This window comes from Onychostoma macrolepis, chromosome 22, assembly GCF_012432095.1.
Source record: "Onychostoma macrolepis isolate SWU-2019 chromosome 22, ASM1243209v1, whole genome shotgun sequence".
NCBI lineage: Eukaryota > Metazoa > Chordata > Actinopteri > Cypriniformes > Cyprinidae > Onychostoma > Onychostoma macrolepis.
Window position 1 is genome coordinate 27,100,628 of NC_081176.1, and position 16,048 is coordinate 27,116,675.

A 16,048-nucleotide genomic window follows, 5' to 3' on the forward strand; every position below is an offset into this window, starting at 1 on the left:
CAGGTAGTTATAAAACATTTAGTAGTTGCCAGCCATCTATTTTTGTGAGCTCATCTAAAGTGAGGACTATTCATACCTCGTAAAGCATTTACAAATGATATTTAAAGGCTCATTTATCTTCCAAACAGACAAGTTAAACAAACACAACACCGAGGGAGACAGAACACAGAAATATTTTTTCATGATGCAAAAAGGAAACTGTACAACTGTACAACTAAAAAGAAAAATTAAAGTGTACAGTTGGACACTTTTTTTCATCTTGAAATAAATATTTCTGAGTTCTGTATCCCTCTGTGTTGTGTTTGTTTATTTTTTTCTGTTAGGAAGATAACTGAGCCTTTAAATCTCCTTTGTAATAGATATGCTTATAAATCAAGAACAAGGCATTTATAGCTGTATTTATAAACTGCTTACTAATGACTATTAATGTTGGGACAATGCTTTATAAAGGATGAACTGACTATTTACTAATGCTTACCTAATGATTCATAGCGTGCAGTTATTATAAAGTGTTACCAATTTCCTTTATATCAAGATCACAAGTTATATCCAGTATGTTTTTTAAAATCTCTGTGGCTAAAGACCACATGAACAGAACTACGAGAGCAAAAAAACACACACATTTATTAAGATCAAGCTTTATTAAGATCATTTATTAAGAAAATCAAAATAAATCCAATTTGATGACATCATAGAACTTTGAATGAAACTTCGTTATTTTTAACACTTTATCACCATTGTATCTTTGTTTTGTAGAAGCCTTAAGTTTACTCTACAATAACCAAGAACTGTGAAAAGAGTCCATATTCAGTACAACAGCTCTGCCTCCCTCTGCAGTCCATTCATGATAGTCTCACAAAGGCCTACTTACTGTTATACATGCTGAACAATTAAAACTGCTTAAACTTATGTTGACCTTTTTTTCTTCCATTTTTTACTTAACACTAGATACATTCATACACACATTTTTATTAATTCATAAAATAATGTTTTTAATCTGTTCTTTAAAAACATTTACATTTCAAATTTAATCTGTGACTAGTAGGTAACAGTACTGTAGATTAATGATTAATCTTAAAGTGCCATGAAACTATTTACCAAACAATTTCACATTGGTTTTCACACAGTTTTTATGTAATTTATAGAAAATAAATCCTGAAGATTTTTAATTTCACAAATTGTGGTCTATGAATCAAACACCTACATATGAGTTATCTTCTTTTGTCATTTGATGTATTCATCCAAACTCTTGATAGCTTGCTCTTTTGAGTATTGGCTCCATTCGTATGAAATAACATCCCACAGGTGGAATGTCTTCTCAAAGTATTTTTCCAGATCTTTCTGAAATCTGCACACAAACCACTTCCAATACGGCAGCTCAGAGAAGTCAGGAGTGATGCTCCACTCTGCATAGACATTTCCTGCTTTTCTGTATTCTCTGCATGGAAACCACTGACCTGTATAGAACATTTTACTAGTTCTCACTAAATTTGTGCAAAAATCTGCACCAAGACACTCTGTTTCATCATAACAGCTACCAGTGAGTCCATCAACCCGATGAAAAGGAACACTATGATCTCCAGAATGGTTTTCCACAGTGTTGGTGCAGGTGGCTGCACAGAATGGACACTGAACCCAGCAGCACTGACAGAGATGATCAATCAGAATCTCATCTGGTCTGTCTTTATGTTCCAGATTTACTGGAATTGTCTTTGTACTGAATTTATGTTGTATTTCAGATGATACTGAATCAAGTTCTTCACTTATCACATCTTCTAGGAGGTTGAAATCATCAACACCATCATGACTCACTCCATTAAAGTCCTTTACAGAGAATATCAGCACATCTGAGAGCTGCAGTGTGAAATGTTTCAGCCATTTCTGAACATCTCCGCTGGTCGTGTTGACGAGTGTAGTTGCTCTATGAGCCGCTGCCATGATCTTCTGCTGCAGAAGTTTAATGTTCTTCTTCATCTTGGGCCGAACACTGACTCTAAAGTTATCAGCGATGTACTGATTGACTTCATCTCTGATGAAACTCTTTAAATGGTCTCTGGGAGTGTTGAAGTATGTAATGTATTTGCCAAAATCCTCCAGTTCTGCCAGAGTCTTGAGGACGTGTTTCTCTAGTTTAGATCTGTTTCCATTTAGTGATTCACAGTTTGTTTGAATTTCACTGGTCAGATCTATGGCAGTATCTTTGTAGACACTCTTTTGAATGGGCTCTTTCAGTTTCTGACAGATGATCTCACCAAAAATGGCAGCTGATGTTGCACCTTGACAGTATTTCTGAAAAATACTATAGTACTCTTTGCTCTTCTTTTCAAAGTAGAAAACAGGATCATTGGCTTCCCTGAACATTGTATACTGGTCAGTAATTACCTTGTTTTCTCTCTTACAGATGGAAATGACCAAATCCATGTAAAATTCCTTCGTAAACACATAGTCCCTGGAGCCTTGCCCATAATCTTCTACTCTGCCTTTGACATAATCTGCGAGTTCTTGAATGCAGCTTTTGTTGTAGCCCATTTTTGCAATGTTATACGACATGATCATGTTGTCTACATGTTGAGCAATGTCATTGACTAAGGTTCTAATTTGGGTTTTAAACTCAAACTTCTGTTTAGCTGACCTGAAGGCATTTTTAACATATCCTGTAATTCCACAGGATTTCTTTAACTGTACGTAATCTGAATAACTCGGCACAGAGAAAATATCCCTACTCTTTTTCCAGGCATTTACAGGAACACTCTTATAGTTACTGAGGAACTGTTTCATGTCTTTTAATACATCAATGTCTTTGATTGGAGGAGTTTCTGTGGTAATCTTATTAACACATTCTTTCCAAAACTTTCCAAACTCTTTTTTCAGGATTGTTTCATCATTGGCTTTGTCTTTCAGTTTTATTGCAAGTTCTTTGCTCTTTTCCAAGAGAGTATTTTCATGGCGTGTCCTCTGAGCATCAATCTTTTTCTTCATATCTCGCTGCTGAAGAATCTCATTTAATTTCCTCCTTGTTTCTCTCACAATGTTTTCCTGAAGCTCATTGATTTTGATGTTAAATGACGCTTTCCACTGTATCAGTATATCTTTATCTTTATCTCTCTCAAAGAAATCTGACATTGATTTTTCTACTTCTTCACTTTTCAGTTTTAGTTTTTCTTTAAGATGACTTTCTGAAACCTCATCCATTCTTTCATTTTCTATGTTGTTGTAGAGTTTGTTCTCTATATCCAGCATGGTTCTGCGGAGGCTCCAAGACCACTTGCTGTATTCTGTCTCAAGTTTTCTGTATGTTGCGATTTCAAGAGAATTTCTGAAGCTGAACACAAATCGTTCATTCAGTAAAGCCTCCCAGAGATCACTAATACGACCGCTTAGGTGTGTTAGCTCTAAGCCATCTGATTTTGAGGCATGGCTAAAAAAAGTTGTCTTTAGCTCTTGGATGTTTTCACAGTATGATGGGTTTGGTGGTGCCATTGGTGGGCTGCCCTCCCACAGCTGTGCAAAATATTTCACATCCTTCTGTATATCAAAAGTAATAACATCATTGAAACATTCTGCATCAAAGACTTCATCTTTAGCAGCAAGTTTTGTCATTTTATCCAGTGTCTGCTGTAGCCGTCTCCTTCCCTCCATGTTTTTCTCTCCGGCTGTGACTTCTGAAACGTTCTGATGAACAAACATGCAGCTGGGAGACAGATTAACCTTCTTCATCCTCATGAATGCCTGAACAACGATCTGAAGAATGTCCTGCAGCTCTGATGGGTTTTCTCCAAAGATGTTGATCAATGTCAGATTACCAAGACCAACAACAAATGTGGCCATTTCATTGTCCTGGTGTCTTGTTGACCTTCCAGTCAGTTCTAGAGCACGAAGCCCCTCAGTATCAACAACCAGAATATAGTCAAACTTCAGTTGTCCTTTCATCTCATCTGAAACTCTGACCAGCTGCATGAAAGCTCCTCTGGTGCACCTGCCAGCACTGACAGCAAACTGGAGTCCAAACATGGCGTTCAGCATAGTGGATTTCCCTGAGCTCTGGATCCCTAAAACTGAAAGCACAAACACTCTCTTGTCTCCCAGTTTCTGGATGAGTTCATGTAGAACAGCAGTAACCCAGACCACAGGAACATGAGCAGCGTCTCCATCCATCAGCTCCAGTGGAAATCCAGAGATCATCATCTCTGCTGCAAGACTCGGGAGAGAAGAAAAATCACACGGCATGCCTTCCTTGTTCTTATTCTCTGATTTACACGATTCATAGATCTGACCAATCTCCCTCAGGATGTGCTCCAGGCCAAAGGTTGCAGCTTGAAGTGCTTTTGATATCCTTTCAAGTTCCATTTGTTCATTGGTCAAATTTGTTGCCATCTGTTGCTCAAATCTGTCATTGTTCTCTTTCAGTTTTAAGACATTTGACCACTTTTCATCGTACTTGTGATGTAGAGCAGAAAGGTCGGCTGAGGTATATTCATCCAGGAGGATTGTGAGCCATTTCAGAAAAAATGTCTTCTCATTTGGAGATTGTGAATTTATTTCTGCAATAAACAACTTCATGAAATCACCAATGTCATTTTTATACTGCTGTTCACGAAATTTCTTCATGTCTTGTTTCTGTTTTATTTCTATGTCTATTTCATTTCCCTGTGATCGATGTAGTTCTTTGTTCTTTTCACACCATTGATGCCACGGTTTCCCCTGACAGGGCAGAAATGATTCTTTGATTTCTGTAAGATCTTTTTTCTCCAGTAAATCCATCATCTGCTGGGCTGCTTTTTTCCCTCTGCTGCAGTAATTGTCATGATCCTCATCTACTCTGATACCTGAGTATTTGGACACATCTTCAAGTCTAAAAACAGATGATGATTCTGAAGACGAGAGTGAGAGACATTTATTTATAGCTTTTATGAGTTCTTCAGATACATCTGACTGATTTCTCTTTTTTAGTCCAATTTTGTATTTTCCTTTTCTTATTTCAGATACTTTAGATTTATCTCCAGTAAAAAGACAAATGAGTGGCTTTTTGTCCTTGTACAGGCTTTGAATCTTTTTTGCGTTCTTGTCATTCTGGTCAAGTCGTGGTAGAACAACAACATTGACTGAGGCCATTTCAGTGAGGATCTGCAGCTGTTTCTCATGGTGTCCTGCATCACCATGAAGGTTACAGAAAGCAATACACTGACTGAATTTATCTGTGTTTTTCCCAGAGGGGCAGTACCAGGCGATATCCACCACTCCATCCATCAGTAGTCCGGTACTGCTGCTGCCTTTACAGTCCCTGTGGAAGAACATGTTGTGTCTCTCATTAACTAGATTATTCATCAGCTGAGATTTGGATGAGGACAATGGGTCAAACCTGAAGAAAGACACCATTGGTGTTTCTGCCTTCCAGACAGGCTGGATTATACTGATGATTTCATTATTGGTATCTGTCATCTTCCAGCTCTTGTTGATTTGTCTGAATGTCCAGAGAGGAAACTCAATCTCTTGTGTGAAGGGATCAGGAACAAGCAGAGGCAGAGCGTACTGACACTGAGACAGTTTAGTCACCATCAGCTGCTTCAGGAAACTATCAGCAGAATGAAACACGGCCATCTGAACATCCATCGGGTGAATAGCATCACTCCCGTTTGTTTCTTCAGGAATTAAAGATATTTCTCGGAAAATATCAGCATCCTCCTCATCTTCAATCAAGTCATTGTTTCTTTGTTGTCCATCAGGCTGGGTGTCTATAGTTTTAATGTGCCTTGCTCTGTAGTTCATCATCAGTATTTTTTGTAGGAAAGTCTGTATGAGGTCCTCATCAGAACAAGACTCATAGGACTGTAATGAATGTGTAGTTAGTTGAAGAACATCTGCAGCTCTTAGTTTAGAGACGTGCTGGTTGTCAAGATGAAGTCTGTGAAATAGATGCTCTATTTCTTTCCTCCTTCCTTTTCTGTTTTTATCTAATCGTGCCCCATCAAATGAACACTTCTCTACATTTCCCTGTGAAATATACAGCATAATTAAAAGTACTTAAAACATACATTACAAAATAGACTTTTTTTGTTTTCTTACAGTCTCACTAATTGTTGGCAAGAAACTTTAATGTCAGCTATACTTGTTAACAAACAATGTTTGCACGTTTACTTTTCTTGGGAAAGTAGTGAATATGACAGATAAAAGGTACATATAGAGCTCCGGACGTCACGTGACCCATTCTGTTTACACCACCATGCTGGCAGGCAAGAACAGCCGGGAGTGAATATGAAATGAATGGCCCCAGCATAAGTTTCAAGGCAACAGAGTTCACTGCGCATGTTAATTCAAAAGACATAGCAAAACATAATAGATTAAACATAACAGATCCCTATAATGCCCCCAGGGTGCTTTTAACATGTATCAATATATGAACGGATAGATTTCCTGACCTTCAGTATCCTTATATCTTCAACTACCTCATCAACTTTCCCTCCTAACGTTACTCCGGAGACTCTTTAAAAGTCTACAAAAGCCTGGAGGGGTACAAATGGACGCAATCTACAGTCTGACTTGACTCTTGGTAATGTATTTTGCCCCGCCCCCAAACATATGATTCGACTATCAGTCGATTATCAGCAAGATTCGAAAATTCCGATTCGACTATGAAAATCCTTAGTCGGGGACACCCCTAGAGTACAGTATACATCATAAATGTCATAAAATGTTCCCCATTTAATCCCAGATGTTGTGTGTTAGCTCGTTTTATTGAAGTGAACCATTTTAGTCATCTAAGGAATACGATAAAATGATTTCCCCTTTGCTTTATGGGACAATCGCGTGTATAGGAAAATGTATATTTTCAATTAAAGATAACTTATAGATTTAATATAGGCTGCTTTTGGTGCTCGACATTTTTTTTATTGGTCATTTTGTGTGTTTTACGAATAAGATAGGCTACAAAGTTAAGAAGCTTACTTAAATGTAAAATGTTTGTTCTCTATTGTTCTACAATAGTGAAAGACTGTTTCCCTTACTGATCACATCTCGGCTAGATCGCATGTTTTCATGCGCGGCTGGATGTTGGACTCATGAAAAATAATCACGTTGTTTGTATTTACCAAAATATAAATTTACTTTAGTAAAAACACAGACGGGATTGGCATTATTAGCGTGAGCATTGCATATTGTGAAGCGAGAGCGGCCAGCCGGCAGAGGATTCTGCAGCCTTCCTTGAACAGTTATGTTCAGGACTTTTTGATTTACTGAACGAATACTGCGTGAGGGGGCGAGAAACTGGCCAAGGGAGGTCACGTACAGGACACATAAATTAAGCCCAATATACGGGATGTCTCGTCTAATACAGGGTGGTTGGCAACCCTAGCTTTCCCCTGCATGTTCTGGCATCCTAGCACACAGCAGCTGTCCACCATGTTAAAATGGTGTAAAGTTTGTAAAGTCAGATGCTGCGTCCCAATGTGCCTACTTATACTACGCCCTTAAAGTATGTACTCTTTTGGTGAAGAAAAAGTACACACTTTTGAGTGTGTAGTAGAAGAGTAGGCAAGCTTTGGGACATACTATCACATCACATAACTGCGTCTTTAACGGACCGTTCATGTCGCATCTGTTACATGCACCCTGTCACTGTAAACTGGTCTGTCAATCATCTTGTCACAGTTAACATCCTCCACATTTCATTTAATTTAACTTCCTACCGTATTGTAGAAAAAAGAAGTAGCTCGTCGATCGGCCAGTCGCGGGTCTTTTATGCGGAGAACTCTGCTATTTTCTGCATAATGATGCATTTAAAAGTTAACGACCAAATGGATGTTTATAAAAGTTCACATTGCTGTTGCAGATAAAATATAACATGGATAACAATAAATAAATAGTTTTTACCAGTTTAAGTTTATTAGTAACTCAGACCCCTTTTTGTAAACCTCTCTACATAAAGGTTGATCGCGCACATCCGCCACATTTGTAGTTTTTCTAACGCTTTTTATTCGTGTTTGTAGTTCTGGACCGAATTCTTCGCCAAAGCGCAATGGATTGTGGGCAATTTTAGCCATTAGAGTGTGCACGGATCCACACTTCAAAAATCGACCTGAAATAGTAGACCATCCAGGGACTTTTGGCATACTCTTTCAACATACTATGCTTTGGGACACACTTATTGCAGTCTCACATACTATTTAGGATGGATAGTATGAACATTGGGACGCAGGGTAAATCAGGGGTGTCCAATCCTGCTCCTGGCGATCGACTGTCCTGCAAAGTTCAGCTCCAACTCTAATCAAACACACCTGCCTTTAATTTTCAAGCGATCCTGAAGACCTTAATTAATTGCTTCAGGTGGGTTTGATTAGAGTTGGAGCTGAACTTTGCAGGACAGTCGATCGCCAGGAGCAGGATTGGGCACCCCTGGTCTAAATAGTCTGGTTTTAAATTATTGTTCTACAACTGTCAATATCAATGCTACGGCCGCTATAGCACTCTCCTGGTTGCCTGCCAAAATGTCAGAGTTTAGATTGCATGACGTCAACTTCCAGAGCTCTATAGACCCTTTTTCTGTTAGTAAACATTGTGACGTTATTCTGTGAGTGGAGCTTAGGTGGAGGCAGAAAGATTCCACTGACCGCTTCACTAACTCGAGCAAGATTGTTAGCTTGTTTTTTTAACAATTAGTGGAGTAAATACGATTTTACCTGCATATGTAAGGTCACTCACTGTGCAGGACCATGATTGTTATTTAAATAAGTTAACTTTAATGGACAAAACCAGATTGGCCGACTTGTACTCACTCAAAAGATGGACGATCTGATTGGATTACCTCCGATTGAGTGACTCACATCTATAGAGAAACCTAATGTGTAGTAAAGAAAAACTCACCTGTGTCTACCTAGTCATGAAGATGTATATACAGTATATTTCTATTTCAGCAGGCAACTATTTTTACAGCTAAAAAAAAGTAAGTTAAACATTCAATGTGATGGATATATTATTTGAAGATGTATGTATCATGTAATGGCCAAATAGTTATTTTAAAGTATATACATCCTGTAAATAGTGTAAGTTAAGTTTACGGTGACATTACAGTACCTTTACAATACTTTATATACAGTACATTTAAAGTAAAATGTGAATATTTTCTAGAAATAAAAATTCCAGAAACTAATTTTGAACTTTCTGTGTTTGATTATACTTTCTTACCGAGTTCTTAGAAATTCCAGCCACTGTCAATCACAACAATGTATATTACAGATGATTAAGCATATAAATTGTCAGTTTGTTGTTTTACACACATGCACACAGACAGTTCATACACGACAGTGTCATGAGATGCATAAGAAATCTTTAGACACGTAACACAAACCATAATCCTTAACAACAAAAGACAATACTTTATTTAACCTTTTCTGATAAGAAGTTTGCTCTGCAAACGCGAGCATTTTTGATGATCGTTTCTGTCCATTCCACTCATTTTATCGCGTTTAACCACAGCTGTTGTTGTTTTTTTGTCTGGCAGTGGCAGGAGGTATGCGTTAAAAATTTCAAATTGGAGCCTGTACTACATCGATTCTGGCACACAACATCACAAAAAGATGATATTTTAAGCTCCTTGTGTAGCCGAATCTGTGCTAGTTTGAATTGGCCGCCTCCTGTTTTCCCTTTGTTTTGCCTCCAGCTAGCGCTGTGACGTAATCGTGACGTCAGCACAAAATGGTCTATATTTAATTATATTATCTGTGTATAAAGTGTTTTATATATAAAGTGTTTATACAGGGAGAATATCTAAAAGGGCTGTTGAGCTAATGTGACAAAAATACCCAAGAAGTCTCTTTGAAGAACATTTACCAGTGACTATATTGAATTGTCAAGTGAAACTATAGGATAAGGAACCACTCAGTTCAAAAATATTCCTATAAGCTGAATGTCTACATTCATGGAATTCTTTCTAACTTCCTTTTCATGTTCTATTTTTACTCTACACTGATCACTTACCCTATGTGTTTGTCTTGTCTCTGTTGTCAAGGTATAGTCCATAGTCTTTCCAATAATTGTGGGTTGGTCTTGTGACAGAACAGAAAAGTACAGAGAAATATTATGAAATATTATATTTCTATAAAATAAAATACATAGACAAAAACAAAGAATAACATAAAATCCTTTTTTTGTTAAAGACTGGTAATCTAACCATTTATTAGCCAATGGCTAATTATATACATTATTTAGTTGCCTAGCATGAAAACTTAGTTGCATATGCAAGTGATTTACTTGCATTGTAGAAGGTTTTCTCATTAAAAGCTGAATTTGGATTCTGAATCTTGGCTTAACTGAATATCTGTTACAAATATTGGTGGAAGTGTCAGAGTCAGGACAATAAACATGTCAGAGAACCAGCATAACATCAATTAAACCAAATATGCATTCTTACCACTTTGACATGTCCTGTTTTGCAGGTCTCCTCTCTCTCTTAATGCAGTGTTGTACATCTCACTGGTGTAGCACTGCTGTTTGTTATCAGTAAACAGTTGCTCAATTCTGTTCATTAGGTCCCTCATCTCTGACTGGTTGTTCATATTCTTGCTGCAGGTGTGATATCTTCCACCACATTTCTTAATCAGCCGCTCCAGAGCAGAGTTTTTCTTCAGATCATCTATTATAGAGTCAGACTCTTCCTCGCTCTCATAGGTGAAGAGAATCATCACAAACTGAAGAACTCTGTCCCCAAACACTCTCTGAAGCCACTCAAGACCCATCTTATCAGCATCCGTTAACTGGCCCAGTCGCACAACAAAGATGAAGGCAATGATTTCATTTTCATTCACTAGTTGATCAGTGAGAGAATCCAGATTAAGTGCAGTCTCGTGTAAGCCAATCAGACTGATCACTGAGACATGATGTCCTGATTTCTTCATCTGCAAAAGAACAGTCCTGGATATTGCAACATTTTCAATATTTGGTTGTATTTCTCCAAGAAGATAATTGTCATGTTGAAACTGGACTGCAGCAGAGTTTCCAAAAAACACAATGGTCAGAGGGTGATCTAGAATAAATAGAGAAGAACCGTTCTCAGATTCATCAATATACTGCAACATAAGAGTAAGACTCAATAAGCAATGTGAACAATCTTATATTTTTCTTTGTTTTCTTACCCATAGTTCTGAGCACCAGACAGCTCTGGTGACTCACTCATCAGATTTGGAGACACTCTTTTATTCTAGAAGCTGTTCATTATTCTGAAAAAAAAGATTAATTTTCATGTTTTTAAAGTGTGCAAGAACATGTATATAACATAATATAAAGTCTAGTTTTCTAGACAACTCACTTTATATTTAGCTTGTGTTCACCGTCTTAGTGATGTATGAGTATCAAGTCATTACTCCAGAGATTTGAACTCTTCCTGCTTATATAGGTGAAGATCCAGTCTAACAGGATTTACAGTTTACGTTAACATATTCTCTTTAAGAACACCTGAGCAACTACAAGAAAACCTGACCAACCATGTACTGTATGTTATCTGAATGCATGTCCATTTCAACTTCCTGTTTGTTAAAACAAACGATTCATTATATTGTGTTGATAATTATTTAATCAGTATAATGTGCTATAAAACCTAAATTTAAACCTACAGTCAACTTTCAGAACTTCTTTCACCAAAATTATACATTACTACACCATTACTGTGCACAGTGACTAGTACTTTTCTAACCCATCACAATGACAGCTTCTTTACCGAGGCCATCCATCTCCCTCACTGGATATAGTAATTACCCATTACTTTACTTTTGACTAACTCATTATTTCTAGGGGTGCACCGATCTGATATTCAGTACCGGTTCTGATACTGCCATTTTTCCTGGACAGGGTATCGGTCAGACAGGACCGACCCAAATTCGATACTGTATATACTCACAGTTATTACTGTAACAATACCTATTCTACAGACATCCAAAAAAAAAAAAAAACAGCACTGGGATCAGAACATTATCAGCATCGGCTGATACTCAGGATTTTGAAAGGAAATGGTATAGGTGCATCCCTAGTTATTTCCACAGCCTAAAGACACATAGTCCCTGTCACGAATCCGGTCTGTGGGTTTCCGTCCGATTGCCACCAGAGGTCGCCCTTCCATCATATTGACTCTCACATTGCACAGACTGTTTCACGTTACCATGGAATACATTTCCCACCTGCCATTTCACTAATCACACGCTGACCTGCGACCAGTCACACCCACTATATAACACCCACTCAGATCGCTGAGTATTATTTTGCGTGTATCACTCTCCTAGCAATAGCTACATTATGGAGCCAGTCTAGTTTTCACTGCCTTAGTTCATAGTTTAGTCTAGTATTGTCTTGTATTGCCTGTGTATCTTGGATTGACCCTTTGCCTTGCGGTTTCGGACTCTTTTTTGCCCCTGCCTGGACTATTGCTATTAACCCGGATTATCTCTTTGCCTTGCCCTGTTGGATATTGTTCGCCGATCGAAGACTCACGCTTGCCCTAGGTTTACTTTTTGTCTTGCCTGTGTTGTACCTGTGTTGTTGTTTCATGACCACACCTTTAAATAAAAGCATATGTCTGTCCTGTTTCGACCAATGAGACTGATTTTGAATGGTCTGCCTGTCCTGTTTCAGTCATTGAGCCTGTTTATGAACTGTCTGTCCGTTCAGTGGTCACCAGGGAGACTACTGATGAACTTCTTGTGTTCCCTGCCTCAGTCCTTGAGACTGTGAATGCACTGTCTGTTTCCTGTTTCTCAATTTTTCCCAGGCCCCAGTTTCTGGCTTGGGTTCCTGCTCCGTCTGCTCCAGCCTGGTGGTCTTCTGTTCCATCTGCTCCAGCCTGGTGGTCTTCTGTTCCATCTGATCCAGCCTGGTGGTCTTCTGTCCCGCTCTGGTGGTCTTATGTTCCGACCTGGCGGTCTTCTGCTCCACCGTGGTGGTCTTCTGCTCCGGCCTGGTTGTCTTCTTCATCGCCGTGGTGGTCTTCTGCTCCGTCTGCTCCGGCCTGGTGGTCTTCTGCTCCCTCTGCTCTGCCAGCTTCGCTCTGGCTCTATGTTCTGCCCTGGTCCTCTGCTCTGCCAACTCCGTCCTGGCTCCCTGCTCCACCCTGGCTTCCTGCTTCGCTGACTCCGTCCTGGTTCCCTGCTCTGCTGGCTCTGCCTCAGTCCCTAGTCTCTCCACTTCCACGTGGACTTGGCCCTCCATTCCTCCCCTGTTCCACCTCCGCTCCACCGCCCTCCTGGATTATAATAGGTGTGTTCAACTTGAAGAGGCGCTGCGCAGAATGACATCAAAGTACCGGACGGCAATCGGACGGAAGGCCAAGGAGTGCCTTCCAGATGCTCCTAACTCAATAGGTGTGTTCGACTTGAAGCGGCGATGCGCAGAATGATCAGTGTATGACATCAAAGTATCATGAGAGCGATTCGAAAGCATAAGGATCCGTCTGCTCTCTTATCGCTCTCGCGATACTTTGATGTCATACACTGATCATTCTGTGCAGCGCCGCTTCAAGTCAAACACACCTATTGAGTCGCCCTTCCATCATATTGACTCTCACATTGCACAGACTGTTTCATGTTACGATGGACTACATTTCCCATCTGCCATTTCACTAATCACACGCTCACCTGCGACCAATCACACCCACTATATAACACACACAATCAGTTCCTGCTCAGATCGCTGAGAATTATTTAGTGTGTATCACTCTCCTAGCGATAGCTACATTAAGGAGTCACTGCCTTAGTTCATAGTTTAGTCTAGTCTTGTCTTGTATTGCCTGTGTATCTTGGATTGACCCTTTGCCTTGCGGTTTCGGACTCTTTTTGCCCCTGCCTGGACTATTGCTATTAACCCGGATTATCTCTTTGCCTTGCCCTGTTGGATATTGTTCGCCGATCGAAGACCCACACTTGCCCTATGTTTACTCTTTGTCTTGCCTGTGTTGTACCCATGTTGTTGTCTGACCCTTGCCTGTTTCATGACCACGCTTTTAAATAAAAGCCCTGCATATGGATCCGCACGCCTCTCATCTCGTCGGTCTCGTAACAGTCCCAAAGGGACTTTTGGTATTGCTTTTGACATTAATACCAATTGTGTCATGTAATACGCTGTTACACTCCCATTATTGCTTAACCAGGTGTGCATTGTGAAATACGGTTCAACGGTATCTTTACAGTAATATTCTTGTAATATTAAAATTCTACTTTGTTGTGGCAAATAAAATGCTTGTCATTCTGACTTACATTTGAAAAAAAAAAAAAAAATGAAGACACTAAAGTTAATATAAAGGATAATGGGCAACCAGCTGGTTATCACAGAATAAACCTTGACAGGATGATCAGGTCTTGTATCACCCTGAAGGTTTAAAAAAAAAAAAATGTTTATGATGACAACCATCTGGGTGAACATTATCCCACTTGTTACATGGCTACTTACCACATAATTTTGCACACACAATATTAATTGTTTAATATTTTATTAGCTCAGCAAATACAAAGCTTCCACAAAGAAAAGAGTTCCTAGCAAGCGTATAGCACCGACTTACCTGGATAAGCCTTTGTTATCAGTTTTTACCAGTTGTTATCAGGGGATAACAAACCACTGGGATAACAAAAAATCAGGTATTCCAGATTCCAGCAATATGTAATAAAAACTAATAAAGTGAGTTATAAAGCAATTAAAAACCTGATACCTCTGTCCTGAATTCCATGCATATTCTCGGCTAGTTCTTATTTCCTTATTGTGTGTCTTGACATAACAGAAAGTGAAAATGCTTTCACTTTGTTTTCACATTGACAGGACGATCAGGTCTTGTTTTTTTTGTTTTGTTTTTTTGTTTTTTGGTGATCGTTCACAATCACCAATCACTGAACACCTGAATGACTAATTAAACAAATCACAAACTTTTCTGAGATATATTTATAACTATAATAGACAGTACATGATGACATGTCATGTTTTATTGTAAAGTGATGATGAGCAACACTACTGGTATGGTTACCTATGCGTTCAAGTCTTAATTGTCGAGATTTGACAGTAAATTTCAACATTAACTTACCTCAAATAATAAAGTTCACCAAATTTTGGAACTTTATTAACTGAGGAAAGTTGAACTTGGTGACAACTGGTAAACATTGTGAGTAATGCAAATTTACCTCAGGACCTCATTTAAAACTGCCATTGCAGTAATTCACCTGACAGGAAATGTACTTCTTCTAACAGCGGTTAAATAACTTAAAATTACAGTTCTAATGTATCATTTAATGTTTTAAGTATTATGTCAAAAAATGCTAATAAGATATATATTTTATTTTTACCATATCCTCCTCGTTGAAAGTGTCTCACGCTGTCTTTTAAGTGGTGATTTCTGAACGTAAATGAATCAACAGCTGTTTCATTCTTCTCTGTACTTCTCGTGCTCTTGTGGACTCGTGAACTGTCATCAGTCGCTGCTTAAGTACAGTTCCAATTCAAAATTCAGCCTAGTACAGGTGTTTTTTTTGTTCCGCCTCTTTTTTTGGAGGTTGCGCCAGGAGGGAGACAGGATAGCTGCGCTTCAGAGAAATGGGCGTGTCAAAGGGTAGGGGTCAAAAAGGGGCGTGTCGAGAGGTCTTACAATTCACGAAAGCTGTCTTACATGCATAAACACTACTGGGTTACAGATTAACAGAACACACATAAGGACAATGTAAACAAGAGATTTTTACCTTGCAGTTATCCCCCTAACCCAATTTAATTTATTTTTTTTGTAAAAGTGGTGATAATGATATTACAATTAAATAAAACACTGAGTCTTGAGATAAGGGATGAAAGGAGTGAAATTATTTCCCTATGAAATTAATTCCTCGTAAAGCCAAAACTCAGGAACTCACACAAAACAGATGCCATGCAATAAAACCATGAAACTAATCTGGGGAAGGGATCTCCAAAGAGAGCAAACAACACCTCTCCTCTTGCTCATTTACAAACCCCCCTTTCATGTTTGATATCATTCTAAAGGTCTCTGTTCAATTGGTAAAATGGTCTCAATTTCACAATAGTCACTTGTATTATGAGAAATATT

The 16,048-nt window shown here is 38.7% G+C and overlaps 1 protein-coding gene across 1 annotated transcript; it reads right to left on the bottom strand.

Annotated features, from left to right (window-relative positions):
- Nucleotides 1-700: 700 nt before the first annotated feature.
- LOC131530716 (interferon-induced very large GTPase 1-like) lies at nucleotides 701-15,355 on the bottom strand. The gene is made up of 5 exons (XM_058761144.1): nucleotides 15,303-15,355; nucleotides 11,124-11,207; nucleotides 10,412-11,014; nucleotides 8,798-8,818; nucleotides 701-5,981 (listed from the first exon to the last, which is right to left on the bottom strand). The coding sequence occupies exons 2-5, from the start codon at nucleotides 11,125-11,127 to the stop codon at nucleotides 1,225-1,227; spliced, it is 5,385 nt and encodes a 1,794-aa protein (XP_058617127.1). The 5' UTR covers nucleotides 11,128-11,207; nucleotides 15,303-15,355; the 3' UTR covers nucleotides 701-1,224.
- Between the last annotated feature and the right edge of the window lie 693 nt (nucleotides 15,356-16,048).

Excerpts from the sequence above, each read along its gene's own strand:
- LOC131530716 (XM_058761144.1), bottom strand. Across the intron at positions 8,819-10,411 it reads AGACCTGCAAAACAGGACAT|ATGTGAGTCACTCAATCGGA; the intron begins GTCAAAGTGGTA and ends GTTTCTCTATAG. Across the intron at positions 5,982-8,797 it reads TGTGAGTCACTCAATCGGAG|AGAAGTGTTCATTTGATGGG; the intron begins GTAATCCAATCA and ends AGGGAAATGTAG.